This window comes from Pseudophryne corroboree, chromosome 8 (assembly GCF_028390025.1).
Source record: "Pseudophryne corroboree isolate aPseCor3 chromosome 8, aPseCor3.hap2, whole genome shotgun sequence".
In the NCBI taxonomy this organism is placed as follows: domain Eukaryota; kingdom Metazoa; phylum Chordata; class Amphibia; order Anura; family Myobatrachidae; genus Pseudophryne; species Pseudophryne corroboree.
The window spans coordinates 425,359,865-425,386,306 of record NC_086451.1 but is presented as its reverse complement, the minus strand read 5'-3'; the positions used below and the strand labels follow the sequence as shown (position 1 = coordinate 425,386,306).

Below are 26,442 nucleotides of genomic sequence, written 5' to 3'. Positions count from 1 at the left end.
ACAAAATCTTAACTGAGGCTTGGAGGAGGGTCATAGGGGGAGGAGCCAGTGCACACCAGCTAGTCCTAAAGCTTTTACTTTGTGCCCAGTCTCCTGCGGAGCCGCTATTCCCCATGGTCCTTTCGGAGTCCCCAGCATCCACTAGGACGTTAGAGAAATAAAGATAAAGTAATGGTGGTTTCTGACTACTAACTTACAGGGGTCATCACACGCACAAAAAAATAAAATAAAAAACGGTCAAGCAACCAATTAATTTAATTCGGGACCATTTGATATGGATTAACCCTTGTTCCAGATGCAAAGTTACTTGCTGTACTTTTTTCTGATTTGGTCCTAGCTCAGAACCAGCCTTATGTGTGTATATTGAGTGTATGAGTGTATATACATATATTTTTCATTTTTACATTTCAAGTCACCAACATTTGGTCAGGTAATTATTGCAGACGAGTCCACTGAAGACTACAGTAGTTGCATCAGTCATCTAGCACAAGCCGTGCGCTCCACCACAAATCCGTAGTTGTACTAAAAGCACAAAAGAAGAAGGTTTTCAAGTCATTTAAATGCTGCATAGAACGTTCTCAACTCTTGTGTGGACACAATGGCCGTTCTTATGGCCAAGGGAGAGCTCAAGAGGGTCACATACTAAACTGCCAGGTCATGTGGGAATCCAAATGGGACAGATTCAGACATACAGAGCAGACATCAGTGTTAGGAGCATTGCACCAGGGCCTAACCCTAACTCCTCCCCCAGGCCCTAACCCTGATACTTACCTTCAGGATGTCGGCTGTGTTCCGGCACCCGAGTGGTGTCGGGATTCCGGCGTCAGTCGCATGACCGCAGGCATCCCGATTGCCGGGATGCCGAACGCTTCCCACCTGAAGTAAAGCAGGTATATACAGATGTGTCCTCCTAAATCCTTGCTGCAGTCCCATTAAACTCGCACCTAGTTGTGAGCGAGTTTACTAATGCCCTGTGCCTTTTTACACCTATTTCTCTGTAAAATGCCTCTTATTCGTATGGCTATGTGACTGCAATGCACAGGCAAACTCTGCTGATTAAAATGACATGTGGAATGCCTATATTGTATGTGTGTCTGTGGCTGTATACAAAATGCTACGCTACAGTGTTTTCCCTGAAAATCACCTAGCCATGCGAATAAGAGCAATTTCAGCAAAAGAAAGACGCCCGATGTTCTCAGAGCTGCCCGGGAAATGACTGCACACCCAAGCCAGGCATCTCACAGTGCACGGCGTATTGAGGCTACATGTATGAGGACACATCTGTATGCATCTTGTGAGTAACACGTCTCAGCGCATGCACAGACATGTGCTATTTACATGCTACTAACTGTGCTTCAGGTATATTAACACCGCGTTCACACTGCACAAAAAACCCAGTATCGACCCGATATTTTGCCGGGTCGACACAGGTCGCTGTGCGGTGTGAACGGGTCACTGCCGAATTCCTGGGTCGCCTAACCCGGTAATTCAACCCGGGAATAAAGAAGGGTTATTCCCGGGATATTACCGGGTCAGGTGCAGTGTGTATGGGTCACCCAGGTCGATGCGACCGGTACCCATTCCCAGCATAGGGAGACGCGGCGCGGAGATGATCTCATCTCCAGCGCCGCCTCCTACGCTGGTTATGTCGGGTCGGGAAGCCAGTATGAAAGGGTCCAATGCTGGGTCGCACCCGGGAACGACCAGTTTCCAATTCCCGGGTGCGACCCGGCATTGCAATCTGAACGGGGTATCAGTGATCAGATGCCACGGGCGCTCACAGAGCTGAAATTCGTTCCCTGGGTTAAATCACTATCAGCAGCAACTTCCGGCAGAATGGTAGAGAAAACCAATTGTGTGCCACCCTCCAAACGCAAGTAGCGCACGCCTGGCAGTCTATTGCCAGCTTAGGTCAACTGTAATTTTCTGTAGCAGAAGCATCACCAGTGAAACCATCTTTAGTTATTAAACACACACCAACAGATATATCAGTAAAATGCAAGTTATAGGGGCTGATGTGTCAAGCAGTGAAAGAATGCAGAAGTGGAGAAGTTGCCATAGCAACCGACAAGCTTCCACCTATCATTTTATAGAATGTACTTGATAAATATTACCTTAATGTTGATTGGTTGCTATGGGCAACTTCTCCACACTTTTCACTGCTTGATACATCAACCCCATAGTTTGAAAACAGTCACCGTTTGAATTTATGACTTTAAATGTGACTTATACAAAGTATGTACTTTAAGTTACCGGACTAACCTCGTTTTCTATGTCAGCCAAGGTTTTGATTCGAAGATCCCTGAAGTTAGAAGAGATTATCTAGAGAGAAGATAATATTTTAATTATCACAATATTTCATGTTTTCTTACAATGCAAATCCTGCTTAATAGTTGTTACCTGCAAACTAAAAATATTATTATAATAAAATATATGTATTGCAATTCAGGCTGAACCCCAAATATTGCGAGACTGCAGCCTCCATGCCTCATAAAATGGCTGTCTCTCTCTCTCTCTATATATATATATATATATATATATATATATATATATATATATATATATTACAGATACGCTATTTCACAGTGTAGCCCCTTACAGGAAGTACAACTGCCGTTTGCCTCTGTTAGTGTAAGTGTGCAGTGTGACCTATGACCACTCACATCATTTCCGGCAGCCTTGCTTTCAAACATCGGGTGGATGGTGAAGGGAATTCCATCAATAGCTGAAAGGCAAGGTGTTGTTATGTATTATAAACCTTGGAATTTTAGGTACAGTCAAAAACAGAATATCAAAATCAAATATAATACCCGACAGGAAAATGAATGACTTTAAGACATAATCATGCTGCTTCATGTTTGCCATTAGGACACCAAGTACTTACATCAAATTACGTTAGGTCAGAGGTTCCCAAACGCGGTCCTCAAGGCACCCCAACGGTCCAGGTTTTAAGTTTATTCATGCTTGGCCACAGGTGACTTAATTAGCACCTCAGTCAATTTGATTTCACCATCTGTGCTGAGCCATAGATATACCTAAAACCTGGACTGTTGAGATGCCTTGAGGACCGCGTTTGAGAACCTCTGCATTAGGTGGAAACTACACACAAAAATAAAATACTGTACTTGGGGATCTTCCGACACGGTGTTACGATCTACTCTGTCAGGAAACTTCCATGCATAGTCTCTCTTTACTTCCTACATTGGGGTAAATTTACTATGGTGGGAGTTTTTATTTTTTTATTTTTTAGAACTGGTGATATCTAACTGCATCTAGAACATAGGTTCTCAAACTCGGTCCTCAGGAGCCCACACAGTGCATGTTTTGCAGGTAACCCAGCAGGGGCACAGGTGTATTAATTACTCACTGACACATTTTAAAAGGTCCACAGGTGGAGCTAATTATTTCACTTGTGATTCTGTGAGGAGACCTGCAAAACATGCACTGTGTGGGGTCCTGAGGACCGAGTTTGAGAACCTATGATCTAGAAGATAATAGAATCTGGGGGGTAATTCTGAGTTGATCGCAGCAGGAATTTTGTTAGCAGTTGACAAAACCATGGCCCTCATTCCGAGTTGTTCGCTCGGTATTTTTCATCGCATCGCAGTGAAAATCCGCTTAGTACGCATGCGCAATGTTCGCACTGCGACTGCGCCAAGTAACTTTACTATGAAGAAAGTAATTTTACTCACGGCTTTTTCTTCGCTCCGGCGATCGTAATGTGATTGACAGGAAATGGGTGTTACTGGGCGGAAACACGGCGTTTCAGGGGCGCGTGGCTGAAAACGCTACCGTTTCCGGAAAAAACGCAGGAGTGGCCGGGGAAACGGTGGGAGTGCCTGGGCGAACGCTGGGTGTGTTTGTGACGTCAACCAGGAACGACAAGCACTGAAATGATCGCACAGGCAGAGTAAGTCTGGAGCTACTCAGAAACTGCTAAGTAGTTAGTAATCGCAATATTGCGAATACATCGGTCGCAATTTTAAGAAGCTAAGATTCACTCCCAGTAGGCGGCGGCTTAGCGTGTGTAACTCTGCTAAATTCGCCTTGCGACCGATCAACTCGGAATGAGGGCCCATGTGCACTACTGCAGGGGGGGGGGGCAGATATAACATTTGCAGAGAGAGTTAGATTTGGGTGGGTTATCTTGTTTCTGTGCAGGGTAAATACTGGCTGCTTTATTTTTACACTGCAATTTAGATTGCAGATTGAATTTACCACACCCAAATCTAACTCTCTCTGCACATGTTATATCTGCCTCCCCTGCAGTGCACATGGTTTTGCCCAACTGCTAACAAAGTTCCTGCTGTGATCAACTCAGAATTACCCCCCATGTGCACTGCAGGGGGGACAGATATAACATGTGCAGAGAGAGTTAGATTTGGGTGGGTTATTTTGTTTCTGTGCAGGGTAAATACTGGCTGCTTTATTTTTACACTGCAATTTAGATTGCAGATTGAACACACCACACCCAAATCTAACTCTCCCTGCACATGTTATATCTGCCCCACCTGCAGTGCACATGGTTTTGCCCAACTGCTAACAAAATTCCTGCTGCGATCAACTCAGAATTACCCCCCTGATCGGTTGCTATGGGAAATATCACCAGTTCTATAAAACTTAGTAAATTTACCCTGTAGAGTTCATTCCATCCTTTAGTTAATTTGGAATAGTAGATCTTTAAGGGAATCCTGCAACGTCCTTAAGAGGTCTATTTCCAGTGGCAGAGGAGGACTCCCTGATATAGTTCTACTGATATGAAATGTCATTATTCTTTTCATACTTTCAATCAGGAACACATTTTTGTCTGGATACTGAATCTAACTCCTTAAACCCTCTGAACCTGACTTGCATATGGGGACTACATAAGAAAGCTACGGAACAGCCCAGATTTCCCATACTTGGTCTAGTTTTGGAGTTAGATCAAAGCAAGGACAATGCACGTCCCTTTCACTCCTTCAGCAAAAGTCTGTCTCCCAAACCCTCATCCATTTAGTCATTGTCATATATGGCAGCTCCTGAATTCACTGCCTCCAACTCAAAGACTAAGTATCTTTTCCACTTTTGAACATTTATATAGACACTACCATATGTTGCAAGGTACAGTATGATCAGATCCCAAATAAATGCATTCTCCTTGCTGCTGACCTACTGTTGCAAAACTATCATGAAGAAGCTTGGAAGACGGACTTTTGGTCCTTTGCCTGATGAAGAGGCTGGGTACAACATGAGATTATGAGTAGCTTAAAGCTCTATCTCCTCCAGGAAACGTCTTATAAGATCTATCACAGATGTTATTATACTGCTGTGATTCTTAGTCCAGTGTTTTTCCTAGTATTCTATTTAACTGCTGCAGAAGTTGCGGCCTCAGACCCATGCAGAAAATCATCTATCATCTCCTCTACAGAGGCCACACATGGATCCAAGTCACCATCATTATTAAAACTGTCAACTGGTGATCCCCTGGGAAATACCAGTCACCCCGTGGCACTCACCCCCTACTCGTCACCTTTACGTTCTGCTAAGCTTTCTGTGGTCAAGCACCTGATACAAAAAGGCTCCCACTTGACAATTAAGTTTGTACTGGGATGTAGTTGATATGCCGGTGGTCAGGATACCGACGCCGGGATCTCGACTGCTTACAATGCTGATAGTCATGCCGACCAACAGGGACTATTCCCACTTGTGGGTGTCCACGACATCCATAGAGTGGGAACAGAGCCTGTGGTAAGCGCACAAGGGGCTCCATTGAGCTCACCCCCCACCCTGCCGGCATTCTGGCGGCCGGGGTCGGTATGCTGACCTCCAGGATCCCGACCGTCGGCATTACAGCCCCAACCCCTTGTACTGTAAATATCATCTTTATGATTGATTTGTTTGTAAACAAATGAAATAGAAAATTATATAAAAATCAAATCAAATATAAAAATCTTACCAGAGACACCGTAGATGCCGGCCTCGTATATGGGGTTGGGTGATTTTCCACCTGGTTTAGGAGAAACTACGGGAGCAGGAGCCAGGTCTGTGCTATTGAGGAACAGAGGAGAGGTTACAGGGAGGGATGTAGGAGTCTGGGAAGAGCGCAGAGAATCCATTGTGATGACCCTTCTAAGGATACTATCATTATGTCAGTAGACACTTACCTTGGCTGTGCCGGGCTGCTGGTATCTAGGCTCAGTCCTCTGATGCCCGATGTGATGTTTCGAGGCTTAGGAGTAGGTTTTGGGGCAGAAACAGGAACCTTCTTGCACCACAAGGCCAGGCCACTCATATCACTGGGGATATAAGAGATATACACAGGGATTCAATGACTGCAATAGGGAAACATACAGGAGATTGATCAATGCAAGTTATGTTGGGCTCTGTTAAAGACTACCACCAATCCTCTTCCTGACAAGTAAATATTTATAAGGTACGTTCACGCCAAGTAATAGTATCAGTCCTATTGTCCGTACAAGATCCATTAACACTCAGACTGAAGGCCTAATTCAGACCTGATCGCTGCTGTGCTACAAATTTGCAGAGGGCTGCGATCAGATAGTCACCGCCCAGGGAGAGAGAAAACCCGCCCCGTGCAAGTATATGAATGCATGTGTACGCCGTGAGAAAACGTTGCCAGGCAGAGGACATCTGCAAATCAATTCTCAACTCACTCACCATCGAATGATTTTTCCAGTCTGTGCGTAGCCCAGGACGTACTCCTACAGTGCGATACAAACAGGCTGATCGGGGCCGGAGCTGATGTCACACACCCGCCCTGAAAACGCTTGGAACGCCAGTGTTTTTCCTGGCACTCCCAGAAGTCCGCTTCCTGTCAATAACCTTGCGTGCACCTAGCAATCAAAATTTTCGCACCATTCTGTTGCTGTTTGGCATTGCGCCTGCCCATTGCGGTGCATACGCAGTCATTCGATAATCGGCCGCTGTACGAATTCGCACAACAGCGATCAGGTCTGAATCGGGCCCTGAGTAAGAACCGACCCTGGTGTAGTTCATTTTATGATGAACGCATATTATACATATTTATTATGGGGGTCATTCCGACCTGATCGTAGCTGTACTAAATTTAGCAAAGCTATGATCATCTTCCCGGACATGCGGGGGGACGCCCAGCACAGGGCTAGTCCGCCCCGCATGTCAGGCCGGCCTCCCCCGCACAAGTACAAAAGCGACTGGCCGGGAGATACTCGTCGCTGCCCGGCTCGCAGCGGCTGCGTGTGACGTCACAAAGTCGCTACGCCCCCCCCCACCCCCCGCACGGTCCGGCCACGCCTGCATTGTCCGGACCGCGCCCACAAAACGGCGGCCAAACGCCGCCGTGCCGCCCCCCTCCCACCCAGCTAGGCTACGACAGCCGTCGACTGTCAGCCATGCGTCGGCGCACTGTGGTGCATGCGCAGTTGTGGCCTGCGAAGAACTGCAGCGAGCGTTCAGGTCAGAATGACCCCCTATATTTCTTAGTATATTCGCTTACATCACACTATAACCAGACAGAGGTCGCAATCCTGTCTTATGTTACAATGCTTATAATGGACACCTAAGAGAGGCACACATGTGGTCACTTCTCCATACGACCTGCTTACTACTTAATGCTAACATGAGAAACCACGCGTTAATACCAATTATCTGTCCGTCTTCATGCGGATGTCCAGACCGCAAACTGTTTTTACATCCGCAGTCATCAACATTAGTATTGGGACATAAAATCCATCAGTAGCAGGCATCCGGTCTCTGTCCGCAAGCTGCAAGCTAGCACGGAAGTCTGCAGAGCACCCAGAGATTAGCTCCGTGCCACTGCGTGGTCGCAGCCAAGAAACGCGCACTGTACGGAAAGTGTGCCCAGTCAACGGACAGAGCGATGTGCCTGCACTTTCAATCTTCGTCCATGAGCGTACACATGGTCTGGCACACGCGCAGCCTGTGACTGCTTTCTATGGCGCATGTGCAGTGCGTAGATATCTGCAGGATCCGTTCTGCATTTGCACTTACAGTAAGCCCGACTCAGAATCAGCCTCTATGGTCTGTGCAGCACAGGTAACAACTGGGGGGCTGCTAAACACTTAATGTCAATTTACTGTACACACAAAAGGGTCTGACGCACAGCAGATTGCGTGCCTGTATATGTCCCTATGCAGATGTGGACGCAAATATATATCTGAAGATAGGTGTTATTTCCGCTTACGCCCATCTCTGCAGTTCCGCTGACACTCCCACTGTGACCTTTGCTTACGTAAGATAGAACTGTTACAGCCCAGTAACGTCTCTTCAGGTGTGAGTCTTATATCCCTTTCACACCGCACAAATAACCCGGTATCGACCCGGTATATTGCCGGGTCGACACGCGTCACTGTGCGGTGTGAAAGGGCCCAAAGCGAATTCCCGGGTCGTCTGACCCAGTAATTCAACCCAGGAATAATAAGAATTTACTTACCGATAATTCTATTTCTCGGAGTCCGTAGTGGATGCTGGGGTTCCTGAAAGGACCATGGGGAATAGCGGCTCCGCAGGAGACAGGGCACAAAAGTAAAGCTTTCCGATCAGGTGGTGTGCACTGGCTCCTCCCCCTATGACCCTCCTCCAAGCCAGTTAGGTACTGTGCCCGGACGAGCGTACACAATAAGGGAGGAATTTTGAATCCCGGGTAAGACTCATACCAGCCACACCAATCACACCGTACAACTTGTGATCTAAACCCAGTTAACAGTATGATAACAGCGGAGCCTCTGAAAAGATGGCTCACAACAATAATAACCCGATTTTTGTAACTATGTACAAGTATTGCAGATAATCCGCACTTGGGATGGGCGCCCAGCATCCACTACGGACTCCGAGAAATAGAATTATCGGTAAGTAAATTCTTATTTTCTCTATCGTCCTAGTGGATGCTGGGGTTCCTGAAAGGACCATGGGGATTATACCAAAGCTCCCAAACGGGCGGGAGAGTGCGGATGACTCTGCAGCACCGAATGAGAGAACTCCAGGTCCTCCTTAGCCAGGGTATCAAATTTGTAGAATTTAGCAAACGTGTTTGCCCCTGACCAAGTAGCTGCTCGGCAAAGTTGTAAAGCCGAGACCCCTCGGGCAGCCGCCCAAGATGAGCCCACCTTCCTTGTGGAATGGGCATTTACATATTTTGGCTGTGGCAGGCCTGCCACAGAATGTGCAAGCTGAATTGTATTACACATCCAACTAGCAATAGTCTGCTTAGAAGCAAGAGCACCCAGTTTGTTGGGTGCATACAGGATAACAGCAAGTCAGTTTTCCCGACTCCAGCCGTCCTGGAACATATTTTCAGGGCCCTGACAACATCTAGCAACTTGGAGTCCTCCAAGTCCCTAGTAGGTGCAAGGCACCACAATAAGCTGGTTCAGGTGAAACACTGACACCACCTTAGGGAGAGAACTGGGGACGCGTCCGCAGCTCTGCCCTGTCCGAATGGACAAACAGATATGGGCTTTTTTGAGAAAAAACCACCAATTTGACACTCGCCTGGTCCAGGCCAGGGCCAAGAGCATGGTCACTTTTCATGTGAGATGCTTCAAATCCACAGATTTGACTGGTTTTAAACCAATGTGATTTGAGGAATCCCAGAACTACGTTGAGATCCCACAGTGCCACTGGAGGCACAAAAAGGGGGTTGTATATGCAATACTCCCTTGACAAACTTCTGGACTTCAGGAACTGAAGCCAATTCTTTCTGGAAGAAAATCGACAGGGCCGAAATTTGAACCTTAATGGACCCCAATTTGAGGCCCATAGACACTCCTGTTTGCAGGAATTGCAGGAAACGACCGAGTTGAAATTTCTTTGTGGGGCCTTCCTGGCCTCACACCACGCAACATATTTTCGCCACATGTGGTGATAATGTTGTGCGGTCACCTCCTTTCTGGCTTTGACCAGGGTAGGAATGACCTCTTCCGGAATGCCTTTTTCCCTTAGGATCCGGCTTTCCACCGTCATGCCGACAAACGCAGCTGCGGTAAGTCTTGGAACAGACATGGTACTTGCTGAAGCAAGTCCCTTCTTAGCGGCAGAGGCCATAAGACCTCTGTAAGCATCTCTTGAAGTTCCGGGTACCAAGTCCTTCTTGGCCAATCCGGAGCCATGAGTATAGTTCTTACTCCTCTACGTCTTATAATTCTCAGCACCTTAGGTATGAGAAGCAGAGGAGGGAACACATACACCGACTGGTACACCCACGGTGTTACCAGAACGTCCACAGCTATTGCCTGAGGGTCTCTTGACCTGGCGCAATACCTGTCCCGTTTTTTGTTCAGACGGGACGCCATCATGTCCACCTTTGGTATTTCCCAACGGTTTACAATCATGTGGAAAAAACTTCCCGATGAAGTTTCCACTCTCCCGGGTGGAGGTCGTGCCTGCTGAGGAAGTCTGCTTCCCAGTTTCCATTCCCGGGATGAAACACTGCTGACAGTGCTATCACATGATTTTCCGCCCAGCGAAAAGTCCTTGCAGTTTTTGCCATTGCCCTCCTGCTTCTTGTGTCGCCCTGTCTGTTTACGTGGGCGACAGCCGTGATGTTTTTCCCACTGGATCAATACCGGCTGACCTTGAAGCAGAGGTCTTGCTAAGCTTAGAGCATTGTAAATTGCCCTTAGCTCCAGTATATTTATGTGGAGAAAAATCTCCAGACTTGATCACACTCCCTGGAAATTTTTTCCTTGTGTGACTGCTCCCCAGCCTCTCGGGCTGGGCTCCGTGGTCACCAGCATCCAATCCTGAATGCCGAATCTGCGGCCCTCTAGAAGATGAGCACTCTATAACCACCACAGGAGAGACACCCTTGTCCTTGGATATAGGGTTATCCGCTGATGCATCTGAAGATGCGATCCGGACCATTTGTCCAGCAGATCCCACTGACAAGTTCTTGCGTGAAATCTGCCGAATGGAATTGCTTCGTAGGAAGCCACCATTTTTACCAGGACCCTTGTGCAATGATGCACTGTTTTTAGGAGGTTCCTGACTAGCTCGGATAACTCCCTGGCTTTCTCTTCCGGGAGAAACACCTTTTTCTGGACTGTGTCCAGAATCATCCCTAGGCACAGCAGACGTGTCGTCGGGATCAGCTGCGATTTTGGAATATTTAAAATCCACCCGTGCTGTTGTAGCAGTATCCTAGATAGTGCTACTCCGACCTCCAACTGTTCCCTGGACTATGCCCTTATCAGGAGATCGTCCAAGTAAGGGATAATTAAGACGCCTTTTCTTCGAAGAAGAATCATCATTTCGGCCATTACCTTGGTAAAGACCCGGGGTGCCGTGGACAATCCAAACGGCAGCGTCTGAAACTGATAGTGACAGTTCTGCACCACGAACCTGAGGTACCCTTAGTGAGAAGGGCAAATTTGGGACATAGAGGTAAGCATCCCTGATGTCCCGGGACACTATATAGTCCCCTTCTTCCTGGTTCGTTATCACTGCTCTGAGTGACTCCATCTTGATTTGAACCTTTGTAAGTGTTCAAAAAATTTTTTAGAATAAGTCTCACCTAGCCTTCTGGCTTCAGTACCACAATATAGTGTGGAATAATACCCCTTTTCTTGTAGTAGGAGGGGTAATTTAATTATCACCTGCTGGGAATACAGCTTGTGAATTTTTTCCCATACTGCCTCCTTGTCGGAGGGAGACCTTGGTAAAGCAGACTTCAGGAGCCTGCGAAGGGGAAACGTCTCGACATTCCAATCTGTACCCCTGGGATACTACTTGTAGGATCCAGGGGTCCTGTACGGTCTCAGCGCCATGCTGAGACTTGTCAGAAGCGGTGGAACGCTTCTGTTCCTGGGAATGGGCTGCCTGCTGCAGTCTTCTTCCCTTTCCTCTATCCCTGGGCAGATATGATCTTATAGGGACGAAAGGACTGAGGCTGAAAAGACGGTGTCTTTTTCTGCAGAGATGTGACCTAGGGTAAAAACGGTGGATTTTCCAGCAGTTGCCGTGGCCACCAGGTCCGATGGACCGACCCCAAATAACTCCTCTTCCTTTATACGGCAATACAACTTTGTGCCGTTTGGAATCTGCATCACCTGACCACTGTCGTGTCCATAACATCTTCTGGCAGTTATGGACATCGCATTTACTCTTGATGCCAGAGTGCAAATATCCATCTGTGCATCTCGCATATATAGAAATGCATCCTTTAAATGCTCTATAGTCAATAAAATACTGTCCCTGTCAAGGGTATCAATATTTTTAGTCAGGGAATCCGACCAAGCCACCCCAGCTCTGCACATCCAGGCTGAGGCGATCGCTGGTCGCAGTATAACACCAGTATGTGTGTATATACTTTTTATGATATTTTCCAGCCTCCTGTCAGCTGGTCCTTGAGGACGGCCCTATCTATAGACGGTACCGCCACTTGTTTTGATAAGCGTGTGAGCGCCTTATCCACCCTAAGGGGTGTTTCCCAACTCGCCCTAACTTCTGGCGGGAAAGGGTATACCGCCCATAATTTTCTATCGGGGGGAACCCACGCATCATCACACACTTTATTTAATTTATCTGATTCAGGAAAAACTATGGTAGTTTTTTCACATCCCACATAATACCCTCTTTTGTGGTACTTGTAGTATCAGAAATATGTAACACCTCCTTCATTGCCTTTAACGTGTGGCCCTAATAAGGAATACGTTTGTTTATTCACCGTCGACACTGGACTCAGTGTCCCTGTCTGTGTCTGTGTCGACCGACTAAAGTAAACGGGCGTTTTAAAACCCCTGACGGTGTTTTTGAGACGTCTGGACCGGTACTAATTGTTTGTCGGCCGTCTCATGTCGTCAACCGACCTTGCAGCGTGTTGACATTATCACGTAATTCCCTAAATAAGCCATCCATTCCGGTGTCGACTCCCTAGAGAGTGACATCACCATTACAGGCAATTGCTCCGCCTCCTCACCAACATCGTCCTCCTACATGTCGACACACACGTACCGACACACAGCACACACACAGGGAATGCTCTGATAGAGGACAGGACCCACTAGCCCTTTGGAGAGACAGAGGGAGAGTTTGCCAGCACACACCAAAAACGCTATAATTATATAGGGACAACCTTATATAAGTGTTTTCCCTTATAGCATCTTTTTTATATATTTCTAACGCCAAATTAGTGCCCCCCCTCTCTGTTTTAACCCTGTTTTTGTAGTGCAGTGCAGGGGAGAGTCTGGGAGCCTTCCCTCCAGCCTTTCTGTGAGGGAAAATGGCGCTGTGTGCTGAGGAGATAGGCCCCGCCCCTTTTTCGGCGGCCTCGTCTCCCGCTCTTAACGGATTCTGGCAGGGGTTAAATATCTCCATATAGCCTCCGGAGGCTATATGTGAGGTATTTTTAGCCAAAATAGGTATTCATTTGCCTCCCAGGGCGCCCCCCTCCCAGCGCCCTGCACCCTCAGTGACTGCCGTGTGAAGTGTGCTGAGAGGAAAATGGCGCACAGCTGCAGTGCTGTGCGCTACCTTTAGAAGACTGAGGAGTCTTCTGCCGCCGATTCTGGACCTCTTCTTACTTCAGCATCTGCAAGGGGGCCGGCGGCAAGGCTCCGGTGACCATCCAGGCTGTACCTGTGATCGTCCCTCTGGAGCTGATGTCCAGTAGCCAAGAAGCCAATCCATCCTGCACGCAGGTGAGTTCACTTCTTCTCCCCTAAGTCCCTCGTTGCAGTGATCCTGTTGCCAGCAGGACTCACTGTAAAATAAAAAACCTAAGCTAAACTTTTCTAAGCAGCTCTTTAGGAGAGCCACCTAGATTGCACCCTTCTCGGCCGGGCACAAAAATCTAACTGGCTTGGAGGAGGGTCATAGGGGGAGGAGCCAGTGCACACCACCTGATCGGAAAGCTTTACTTTTGTGCCCTGTCTCCTGCGGAGCCGCTATTCCCCATGGTCCTTTCAGGAACCCCAGCATCCACTAGGACGATAGAGAAAAAGCAGTATTATTCCTGGGGTGAATACCGGGTCAGTGGCAGTGTGAATGGGTTGTCGATGCGACCCGGGACCCGTTCACTACACAGGAAGAGTCGGCGCGGAGATGAGCTCACCTCCAGTGGCGCCTCTGCAACCGCCCCCAATGACGCTGCATGCCCCCGTCCCTGTATAGCAACCCGACCCGGCAATATGCCTGGTCGGGAAGGCAGCGTGTAGGGTCAAATGCCAGGTTCCACCCAGTAAGGACCCGTTTCCAATTACCGGGTGGGACTTGGCATTTGCAATGTGAAAGGGGTATAATTGAAAAGTATAGGGCCCCACATTACCTATACTTGTCTACACCAAGTTCCGGAGGATGCGCAGTAAACAACCACGTGGCATACGCTTGCTTATGTTTAGCGCTGCATCAGGTCTATAGAGCATTATAGGAGGAGCAAACACAAAAAAACCCCAAACAATTAGAATATACACAAAGAATATACCCGATACGTGTATATGGGGGGCCAAGCTGCTTGTTCTTCACGGTAAGCTTGATTTCCGAGACAGCAGAACCCGCAGTGTGTATAGGGCTCCAATTAGCACACAGACGCTTCTTCTTAGGAACTGTAACCTCTGTGGATTTAATTAAAATGAGAAGTCAACCTAGCACGATATGAAAGGGGGCGTTTCCCTACTTTCTGTCCATCTGTTCTTAAGACCTGCATCAGATTTTATCTCATAAGAGCAGCGTAGTGTTTATTTTACCGCCCTGCACCTGTGACAAACCATGCAGTACCTCTTTCCTGCCTGGGGTGTCGCTCTCTGCTCTGGTGCTGAAACATCCCCTACATGCAAACTAACACACACACGTTATCATATGTGGTAACTGCTCACAAAATGGCCATTCAGGGCTCTCGCTCCCTCTTCTCCCATAGAACTACTTTACAGTACTAGTGACTGTTTATTTTTAATTGAACATTTTGCTTTAGCCAATTAATTGTTGATAAAATAGGATTTTAATACCTACCGGTAAATCCTTTTCTCTTAGTCCGTAGAGGATGCTGGGGATGCTTCAAGAACCATGGGGTATAGACGGGATCCGCAGGAGACATGGGCACACTTCAAGACTTTGAATGGGTGTGTAACTGGCTCCTCCCTCTATGCCCCTCCTCCAGACTCCAGTTTAAGTAACTGTGCCCAGGGAGACGGACATTTTGAGGAAAGAATTTATTGTTAAACCACGGTGAGCATCTTACCAGCTCACACCTCCAGTATGCCGCAGAACGTGGCATTCAATAGAACACCAGCCGACGGCATGAAGAATATGCAGCAACATGCTGACATAAAGCATAACACAACCTGTGTGTAAACACAAGCAATAACAGCATAACGCATGCCATGGCATGAATATCGTCAGCAACAGGCTGACTTAAACGCAACACACCATGTGTGTAACATACCCAATAACTGCAGATACAGTACGCACTGGGACAGGCGCCCAGCATCCTCTACGGACTAAAAGAAAAGGATTTACCGGTAGGTATTAAAATCCTATTTTCTCATACGTCCTAGAGGATGCTGGGGATGCTTCAAGAACCATGGGGTTTATACCAAAGCTCTAGAATGGGCGGGAGAGTGCGGATGACTCTGCAGCACCGATTGACCAAACAAGAGGTCCTCCTCAGCCAGGGTATCAAACTTGTAAAACTTCGCAAAGGTGTTTGATCCCGACCAAGTAGCAGCTCGGCAAAGCTGTAACGCCGAGCCCCCTCGGGCAGCCGCCCAAGATGAGCCCACCTTTCTGGTAGAATGGGCTTTCACCGATTTCGGTAACGGCAATCCTGCCATAGAATGAGCCTGTTGAATCGTATTACAGATCCAGCGTGCAATAGTCTGCTTGGAAGCAGGAGCCCCAATCTTGTTGGGAGCCCACGAACAAACAGAGCCTCTGTTTTCCTACTCTGAGCCGTTCTGGCGACATAGATTTTCAAAGCTCTGACCACATCGAGAGACTTCGATTGCGCCAAGGTGTCAGTAGTCACTGGCACCACAATAGGCTGGTTTACGTGAAACGATGAAACCACTTTTAGCAGAAATCGCTGACGAGTTCCCAACTCCGCTCTATCTGCATGGAAGATTAAATAGGGGCTTTTGTGAGACAAAGCCGCCAATTCAGACACCCGCCTTGCAGATGCCAAGGCCAACAGCATGACCACTATCCAAGTAAGGAATTTCAACTCAACCTTACGCAAAGGTTCAAACCAGTGTGATTGCAGGAACTGCAACACAACATTAAGATCCCATGGTGCCACTGGGGGCACAAAGGGAGGTTGGATGTGCAGCACGCCCTTCACGAAGGTCTGAACTTCTGAAAGGGAGGCCAAGTCTTTCTGAAAGAAATTAGATAAGGCCGAAATTTGTACATTAATGGAGCCTAACTTTAGGCCCGCATCCACACCTGCTTGCAAAAAATGGAGCAAACGCCCCAGCTGAAATTCTTCCGTAGGAGCCTTCTTGGATTCACACCAAGACACATATTGTCTCCAAAAACGGTGGTAAAGCTTCGCCGTTACATCTTTTCTAGCCTGAAGCAGTGTGGGAATGACTTCACTGGGAATACCCCTTCGGGCTAGGATTTGGCGTTCAACCGCCATGCCGTCAAACGTAGCCGCGATAAGTCTTGATACACGCACGGTCCTTGCTGTAACAGGTCCTCTCGTAGAGGAAGAGGCCAGGGATCTTCTATGAGTAATTCTTGAAGATCTGGATACCAAGCCCTCCTTGGCCAGTCCGGAACAATGAGGATCGCTTGAACCTTTGTTCTTCTTATGATCTTTATCATCTTCGGAATGAGTGGAAGTGGAGGGAACACATAGACCGACTGAAACACCCACGGTGTCACTAGGGCGTCCACCGCTATTGCTTGAGGGTCCCTCGACCTGGAACAATAACTCTGAAGTTTCTTGTTGAGGCGAGACGCCATTATGTCTATTTGAGGAATTCCCCAACGACTTGTCACTTCTGCAAAGACCTCTTGATGAAGACCCCACTCTCCTGGATGGAGATCGTGTCTGCTGAGGAAGTCTGCTTCCCAGTTGTCTACACCCGGAATGAAGACCGCTGACAGAGCACTTACATGTCTTTCCGCCCAGCTGAAAACTTTTGTGGCTTCAGCCATTGCCGCTCTGCTCTTCGTTCCGCCCTGGCGGTTTACGTACTCCACTGCTGTTAAGTTGTCCGACTGAATTAAGACGGGCAGATCGCGAAGATGTTTTGCTTGCCGAAGGCCGTTGTAAATAGCCCTTAATTCCAGAATGTTTATTGTAGACAAGCTTCCTGGCTTGACCATTTTCCCTGGAAATTCTTTCCCCTTGAAAGACTTCTCCCCAGCCTCGGAGACTTGCATCCATGGACACCAGGATCCAATCCTGGATCCCAACCCTTCATCCCTCTAGGAGGTGAGAACTGTGCAGCCACCACAGGAGAGAGATTCTTTAGATTCTGGTCCCGGAAGATAGGATTATTTTCCGGTGCATGTGCAGGTGAGACCCGGACCACATGTCCAACCGGTCCCGCTAAAACCACTCTGGCATGTAACCTGCTCACTGAATGGCCTTGTAGGCCGCAACCATCATCTTCATCAACGGAACGTATTGATGGATTGACACTGTTGCAGATCTGATCCGACTCTGGATCCTCAGAGCTCTTTCTACTGGAAGAAACAAACTCTCAACAGTTCTGTATCTAACCTTATTCCCAACTCCGACAATTGCGTCGTTGGGATCAACAGTGATTCTGGCAAGTTCAGGAGCCAACCACTTCGTTGAAGAACTGTCAGGGAGAAAACAACGTTTCGCACCACTTGTTTCTTTACCTTGCCGTACTCAGGAGAGCATCCCAGTACAGAATAATAATGACTCTTACTATTGAAGGAAAACCATCAAACCGCCAACACTCCGGTGAATTGGCAATGACAATCCCGAATAGCAAACCCAGGTAAGCCTAATGCAAAAGAAAACGTATTTAGACCCTCTTACTCCTTTTACAGATTGGAGATCCCTGCCCTGAGATATTCCATCTTGTAGTTCAACTTCTTAAGTAGAAAATTTTGGGGGGGATTGTTCTGACCGAGCCATCCGGCCACAGAAGCACGAAAAAGCTATTATTATTTTTTTTTTGTGTGACCGGGACGGCAGGACAATGACCTGCCCAGGCACTTATATAGTCTATTGCCAGTCTATGATGAGGATTTATATGCTGCCCAGGGCGCCCCCCCCCCCCTGCACCAGACAGTGCCTGTGTGTGTGGGAGCATGGCGCACAGCGCGGCCGCTGTGCGGTACCTCAAAGCCGTCACTGAAGTCTTCTGATCTTCTCTACTCACCCGTCTTCTGAGTTCTGGCTCCAAGGGGGGGTGACAGCGCGGCTCTGGGACCGAGCATCTAGGCGTACCTAGCGATCAGACCCTCTGGAGCTAATCAGGGAGACTGTTGCCAGCAGTGCTCCCTGAAAATAATAAATCTAACATAAAGTCTTTTCAGAGAAACTCAGTAGAGCTCCCCTGTGTGTGACCAGTCTCACTGGGCACAGAATCTAAACTGGAGTCTGGAGGAGGGGCCTAGAGGGAGGAGCCAGTTCACACCCAAAGTCTTGAGGTGTGCCCATGTCTCCTGCGGATCCCGTCTATACCCCATGGTTCTTGAAGCATCTTTTTGGAATAAAATACACTTTTTTTTTCACCATTTGCTGTCATTTGGAGCCATTTTTGCGTGGAGGTAACAGAAGTCCGGATATCAACAAGGACTGGGAAAGATACCTTTCAGTGCATATAGGGCTTGTCTTAAAGGTACGCCTGGTGCTAATAGACCGTGAGTTAGAAGGCTGGTGATATATAAAGTGTGAAAGAAACCTTTATGGGAATGCATCTCATTTAGTACAAGTCAGTCACTGAAAGATAGTGACCTTGAAAGTCATCTGTGGAAATATTGATATCTGCTAATGGACATGTTATATATTATGTTCTCTGTTTGAGGAACAGGAATACACACGGATCTGGAACTTATATATAGCATCTCTGGGAGATCGCCTCTGTGTTTCTATTGTACAGTATGTGTGACGTTTCGTTATAGTAGTGTTACCACGTATGAGTGATATAGAGAGAGGTGAGGTAGAGAGAGAGTGGAGCTATGTGTATGTTTGTGGTTTGGATGGAGTGGTGCTACAGTATGTGTAAACCTGAGGTAAGGGTGGATTGGTGACATTTGGGTGTAGTAGAGTTACCATGTATGTGTGAGATAAAAGGAGATTTATGGTAGACTTAACACAGTTAAATCTCTTTCTGTGAGGTACACTGGGTTCCATAGGGAATACATGGGGGTGTAGAGTTGGATCTTGATCCAGAGGCACCAACAGGCTAAAGCTTTGACTGTTTCCAGGATGCATTGCATGGCCTCCTCTATAACCCCGCCTCCGGACACTGGAGCTCAGTTTCGTTAACCAGTCCAATGCAGTAGCAGGTAAAAGAGAAGTCAGATGTTAGTCACATAGACCCACATTCTCACGACAGGAGAAGGAACCAGCGGCTAATGCCATACAAACCCATAGAAGCTATGGGCGTCAGGGTGGGCGCCCTGTGGAACCCAGTGTACCTCGCAGAAAGAGATTTAACTATGGCAAGTCTACCATAAATCTCCTTTTCTGCAGTGGGGTACACTGTGTTCCACAGGGAATACATCGGAGATGTCCTAAAGCAGTTCCTCATGGGAGAGGACGCACTGTAGCGGGAACAAGAACCCGGCGTCCAAAGGAAGCATCCTTGGAGGCGGAAGTATCAAAGGCATAGAACATAATGAACGTGTTCACTGAGGACCACGCAGCCGCCTTGCACAAATGTTCAGGGGACGCGCCTCGGCAGGCCGATCAAGAAGGTCCAACAGACCGAGTAGAATGGGCTTTGATAGCAGCAGGAGCTGGAAGACCAGCCTGTGCATACGCTTGTGCAATCACCATTCTAATCCATCTGGCCAAGGTTTGCTTATTCGTAGGCCAGCCACGTTTGTGAAAACCAAAAAGTACAAAAAGGGTATCGGACCTCCTGAGAGAGGCAGTCCTCTCCACATAAATACGAAGAGTCCGTACCACATCCAAAGGACAAACCAGAGGAGATAAAAGCCGGAACCACAATCTCTTGGTTAAGATGAAAAGATGACACCACCTTAGGTAGATAACCGGGACGAGTTCTAAGAACTGCCCGGTCAGGTGGACGACAGGACAAAGCGCCTAAGTCCGACACCCTCCTAGCAGAGGCAATAGCCAGCAGAAACATGACCTTAAGCGTAAGATATTTAAGGTCCACTGACTCAAGAGGTTCAAATGGAGACTCTTGTAGGGCATTCAAAACAACAGACAGATCCCATGGAGCCACAGGAGGGACATAGGGAGGCTGAATCCGTAAAACGCCTTGAGTGAAAGTATGAACGTCAGGAATAGACGCAATCTTCCTCTGAAACCACACCGACAAGGCAGAAATATGAACATTGAGGGAGGTCAGACGAAGGCCTAAATCTAGGCCTTGTTGCAGAAAAGCCAAAAGTCTGGAAGTTCTGAAAGTGTATGCATCGTAATTCTTAGCAGCAGACCAGGTGAAGTAAGAATTCCAGACCCTGTAATAAATCCGTGCAGAAGCCAGTTTGCGGGCCTTTAGCATAGTTTAGATAACTGCCTCGGAAAATCCTTTGGTCCTCAGGAGTGAAGCTTCAAGAGCCACGCCGTCAAAGCCAGTTTGGCCAGGTCCGGGTAAACACACGGGCCCTGAACGAGGAGGTCTGGGCGAAGAGGAAGTAGAAGAGGACGCTCTATCGATAGACCCTGCAGGTCTGAGAACCAATGCCGTCTGGGCCACGCTGGAGCGACTAGAAGTAGTATTCCTCCATCTTGCTTGAACTTCCGTAGTACCCTGGGCAGGAGTGACACTGGAGGGAACATGTAGGGCAGCCAAAAGTTACATGGAATTGCCAGTGCGTCCACGAACGCTGCTTGAGGATCCTTGTTCTTGATCCGAAAACCGGAACTTTGTGATTGTGTCGAGACGCCATCAGGTCTACATCTGGTAGGCCCCACTTGTCCACTAGGAGTTGAAAGACTTCTGGATGAAGACTCCACTCGCCGGCGTGCATGTCCTGACAACTGATGAAATCCGCTTCCCAGTTGAGGACTCCGGGAATGAACACTGCCGATATTGCTGGTAGATGGCGTTCCGCCCAACTAAGTATTTTGACACTTCCATCATTGCCATGCGGCTTCGAGTGCCGCCTTGATGACTTATGTATGCCACCGTGGTGGCGTTGTCTGATTGTAATTGAACAGGCCTGTTCTGTATCAGAGGCAGGGCAAGAGACAAAGCATTGAACACTGCCCGCAATTCCAGAATGTTTATCGGGAGGTGAGATTCCTCCTTGGTCCACCGAACCTGGAGACAGTGTTGCTCTAGCACCACGCCCCAACCCCGGAGACTGGCGTCCGTAGTCAGTAGGACCTAGTTGGGGATCCAGAAGGGACGGCCCCTGTTCAACTTGTTGTCCTGTAGCCACCAGCTCAGTGACAGACGAACCTCCGGAGTCAAGGAGATCATTTGAGACCTGATCCGATGAGGCAGGCCATCCCACCTGGAAAGGATTAACCTCTGCAGTGGGCGGGAATGAAATTGAGCGAACTCCACCATGTCAAAAGCAGACACCATGAGGCCGAGTACTTGCATCACCGAGTGTATCGACACTCTTGGGCAAGAGAGGGAAGTTTCAGGACTTTTTCTGGAGACAGAAACAGACTTTGGTTGTGTGTTCAGCAGTGCCCCCAGGTGCACCATGCTCCGAGCAGGGACCAGCGAGGACTTTTTCCAGTTGATGAGCCACCGATGGGCTTGTAGGAATTGGACCGTCAGTTCCAGATGACTGAGGAGAACATCTTGGGAGTTCGCCAGGATCAGCAAGTCGTCCAGATACGGCAGGATCCTGATTCCCTGACGGAGGAGAAGGGCCGTCATCACGGCCATGACCTTGTGGAAGACCAGAGGGGCCGTGGCCAGTCCAAATGGCAGAGCCCGGAATTGATAATGTAGGTTGCCAATAGCAAACCGCAGATATTGCTGATGCGATATGGCAATAGGTATATGCAGGTAAGCATTCTGTATGTCCAGGGATACCATATAGTCGTCGGGATCAATGGCCAGTACGATAGAGCGCAGAGTTTCCATACGGAATGTGGACACCCTCACAAATTTGTTCAATGATTTGAGGTTGAGTATAGGCTGGAAGGACCCATTGGGTTTCGGGACTAGAAACAGGGTCGAATAGTATCCCCTGCCTCTCTGGGAGAGAGGTACCGGCACTACCACTCCTGTGTCCAGGAGGGATCGCACAACCAGGTGTAGAGCTTGCGCTTTCAACGGATCCGAAGGGATAACCGTCGTGCAGAACTGGTGAGGGGGACTTCTCTTGAAAGAGACAGTGTACCCGTGAGAGACAACTTCCCACACCCAGGCGTCCGAAGTGGTCTTTAACCAGGCCTGGGTGTACAGAAGTCGGCCTCCCACCCTGGGATCCCCCAGGGGGAGGCCCGCCCCATCATGCAGCAGGCTTGTCTTGTTTGGAAGCAGGCTGACGAGCGGCCCAGGATTGTTTAGGTTTGGGCTTAGTGGTTTTGGCAGCACGAGCCTGTCGCGAGTACATCGGACCCTTTGCTTTTCCCGGAGGTCGAAAGGAACGAAAAGTGGTACTCTTTGCCTTCGGTTCAGAAGGATTAGTACTTGGGAGAAACGCAGTCTTAGCAGTCGCCAAGTCAGTCACAATGTTATTCAAATCTCCCCCAAATAGGATGCATCTCTTAAAGGGGAGCACCTCCAAGGTCTTTTTGGAGTCTAGGTCCACCTTCCAGGACCTCAACCACATAATTCGGCGAGCCAATATAGACATAGTGGACACATTAGACGCCATTACACCTGCCTCAGAGGACGCCTCCTGAATATAGTGGAAGGCGGTGGTAATATGAGACAGATATTGTCTGGCAGTGTCAGAAATATCCTGAGGCAGCTCTTCCTCTAATGCCTGAACCCATGCTTCAAGTCCTTTTGCGGCCCAAGAGGCTGCTATAGTGGGTCTACGTACAGCACCTGTAAGGGAGTAAATAGACTTCAGGCATCCTTCGATGCGCTTGTCTGTCGGTTCCTTCAGTGAGGTGACAGTGGTGACAGGTAGAGTAGATGACACCACAAGACGGGCGACATGGGAATCCACCGGCAGAGGATTTTCCCACTTGTTGCTCAACTCCGCAGGGATAGGATAACGAGCTAGCATCTTCTTAGACAGGAAGAATTTCTTTCCTGGAGTAGACCAGGATTCCTGACGTATGTCTATTAAATGGTGAGAATGTGGTAAAACTACTTTAGCAACCTTCTGACGTTTAAACTTATCAGGTTTCTTAGACGCAGTAGCGGGATCTACCTCATCATCAATTTGTAGAATCAGCTTAATAGCCTCCACTAGGTCAGGAACATCAACCTGAGTTGTAGGTTCCTCATCAGTAGCAACTGTATCAGTGTCTGACGGATCAGTATATTCCCCATCCTCATCAGAATAATTATTTGAAATATTAGTGGATGATGAGGAGGAAGCATCCCGCTTAGATGACTCTTTGACCCCAGAGGGATGTGGGGTAGACTTTTGTCTAACCAAATATTGATTTAATTATTGTATCTGGGTAGACAGAGTGTCCGCCAAGGGCGGATTAACTACAGGGACAATATGTGGAGGCCCCAAAGGGGGCGTATGACGTGTCACAAGCGTATTCAGCATACTTGAGATAGATATAACAATGCACAGTCAGATTCTGGATGTATATCTCAGAATACTTGTACTAAATATTCAGGTAGAAGTACACTTGTTCTTAACTAACACTGTCTAAAATGACATGTAGAATACTTAACTGACTGTAAATGCACAGCGCTGAGTAAACAGACGGATTTACAGAGGAGACATTGCCCTGCAGTCCCGGAGATCAGCCGCAGCTACTAGTGAAAAGATAGCGCCCAAATCTCTGTCAGGGAGTGAGGGAAAGTGAGAAGCAGCTCCAGGGCGGGAACACCAGCAGTAGATGGCGCCCGGAGCTGGGGGAGGGGCTACAGGTCAAGTGCCTTATCCCCTATGCTGGTCCTTACCACCGGGTACTGTGGAGCCTTGTTAAACGGATTTTTGTGAAATCCGACCTGTGCTCCCTGCCCTGGTGGATATAGTGGGGTCCCTGCTCCAACACAGTGTCCATGCCAGCGTCGCGGTCCGTCTCCTAAGACCGCAACCGGAATGCGATTTCGGATTCCTCCCAAAGAAGCAGCCACGCAATCCTGGAGACCGCCAGCGGCATGTGCTTGGAAACCGGAGCGCCTCCGCTAAGTACCCGGGAAGTCAGCCAGCGGGAGTATGTGGTGCTGCTGGGGAGGTGTTGGAGCCGCAGCACAGCATGTCACTAGGACATAAAAGTGCTGCAGCCCTTGAAGTTTTCTAAAAAGCCCTTTTCAGGGCTGCCTAGTGCAGCCCCCCTGTTAAGTGACCTGCTCTGCAGGCACCAACTTACAAACGGAGCTCCAGTGTCCGGAGGCGGGGTTATAGAGGAGGTCATGCAATGCATCCTGGGAACAGTCAAAGCTTTAGCCTGTTGGTGCCTCTGGATCAAGATCCAACTCTACACCCCGATGTATTCCCTGTGGAACACAGTGTACCCCGCTGCAGAAAGAGGGAGTGGTGCTACTCATACATGTAGTCTCATTACGCCTTGCAGTGCGATAAGCCTAGCACAAGTGAACCGCCATATCCTGTTTAACGCTTTCGATGCAATGGGACTAGGACGCACTAGAAAACTGTGCGGATGTCAGAAGACTGACAGCTGCATTCCGATGGTGAGAATCCTGACAGGGGCTTGGTAAGTATACTTACCTTCCTCTCCGACAGCCTAACAACCCTTCCCCCCACTCCCCCCCGCAGCCTAACACTAACCCTCCCCGATCTGTTTGTCTACCCTCCGGCATCTGTAGGTCGACTGATGTTGAGATTCTGGCGCCAGTCTTATGGCTGGAATTTTGGCTGCCAGCATCCTGAACATGCTGAGGCGGAGAAGGCGGTGTATATGACAGATATGGAGTAGCACTGGCATTGGTGTGTGTGAGGCTTATTAAGCAGAGGCAATGTGGTGAGAATGGTGATGTGTTGAACATAGGAACACAGGGACACTCCATTATGGAAGTGTAAGATACACACACATCGACACACATGCATGTACAAACAAACAATACCAGAAGCAGGGGGAAATTCAATTCCCCATGGTAATTTACTGCAAGCTAAATTAATCCGCAGGGCTATCCAATTACCCCCGAAGTCTCTTACTGGGGATTTTTTTTCACCTGCTTGAGGCAGATGACAAAAAAAAATCCCTGATAAACAGCCCCGCCTTCGCAATCGCGACTGCACAAACACATAGGTCTGTAAACTCATAACGGATTCTATGGGGTAAATTTACATAGCAACCAATCAGATGCTATCTATCATTTTCTAAAAGGCAATAGAGAAATGATAGACAGCATCTGATCGGTTGCTACGGGCAAAATCACCAATTCTCTGTTTTAGAAGTGTTTTTGCACGAAAATAGATAATTTTTTGGGAGGGGTTTAATTGAATAGCCCGAACATGGCCGTCTTTTCGTATGGGCTCAATGGGCACTTGCTCAAGGGCCCCAGGAGTTTAAGGGCCCTAGAGTGATAGCTGAGGGTCTCCTTTTTCCAGGGGTACCAGATTTTTGAAAAGTGGCCCTGGGGAACAGGATATATCCGACTTCAAAGCAGTGGTGCCTATCCGAGCCTGTTAATTGCTCTTGCCAGATATCTCAGGTTCTGTCTGACTTGGAGTTTTTCTGAGGGTATACTCCAAAAATGGGGACTCTCCTCTTCCGGTGGACACTTGCAGCTTGTCTCTACTATGCCCAGAACCAGAGATATCATCCTTCCAGCAGCTGGTCCCTGCTCCAGCTCCACACACCTCGTATGCAGTTTAATACTTTAATTGGTGGATTACTCTGGCTCCTGAACTCTGATTCCCAAGTCCCCAGAACCTCCTGAAAGGTGGGACTCTCTAGTTGTTTACCCACTAAAAGCTTAGAAATCTATTTACAGGAACTGAAGATATCTGAAGTCAAGCAAGCTGCCCTCCCACCGGAAAATGATGAATATTAAGCCCACTCCACTATCCACCCCTCGCCTGCGTATTAAACATCACCTACCATACTGGAAGATATAAACCGGGGCCCCTTCATTTAGCTCAATGCCCCCTTCTACAGTTTAGTATTCTCCCTCCTGCCCCATCTCCCACCATCTGTGCAGTAAAGGAGTATATCAGAAATTACTGTTCTAGGTATTACATGCTGAGCAGAAGATAGAACACCCCCTACCACCCGTGGGACATCAAAGCTGCTGCTGATAGTACCCCCCACCT

At 48.2% G+C, this 26,442-nt stretch overlaps 1 protein-coding gene across 2 annotated transcripts in view; it reads right to left on the bottom strand.

Moving 5' to 3' along the window:
- Window positions 1-236: 236 nt before the first annotated feature.
- MVB12A (multivesicular body subunit 12A) overlaps window positions 237-26,442 on the bottom strand; it is a 48,484-nt gene continuing 22,278 nt past the window's right edge. For both annotated transcript variants that reach the window (XM_063935728.1, XM_063935729.1), the window contains exons 5-10: window positions 14,417-14,546; window positions 6,144-6,275; window positions 5,936-6,027; window positions 2,664-2,725; window positions 2,263-2,322; window positions 237-522 (exon numbers count right to left, since the gene is read on the bottom strand). In XM_063935728.1, the coding sequence (XP_063791798.1) occupies window positions 478-522; window positions 2,263-2,322; window positions 2,664-2,725; window positions 5,936-6,027; window positions 6,144-6,275; window positions 14,417-14,546 (521 nt within the window). In that variant the 3' untranslated portion in view covers window positions 237-477. The remainder of the gene's footprint in view (window positions 523-2,262; window positions 2,323-2,663; window positions 2,726-5,935; window positions 6,028-6,143; window positions 6,276-14,416; window positions 14,547-26,442) is intronic.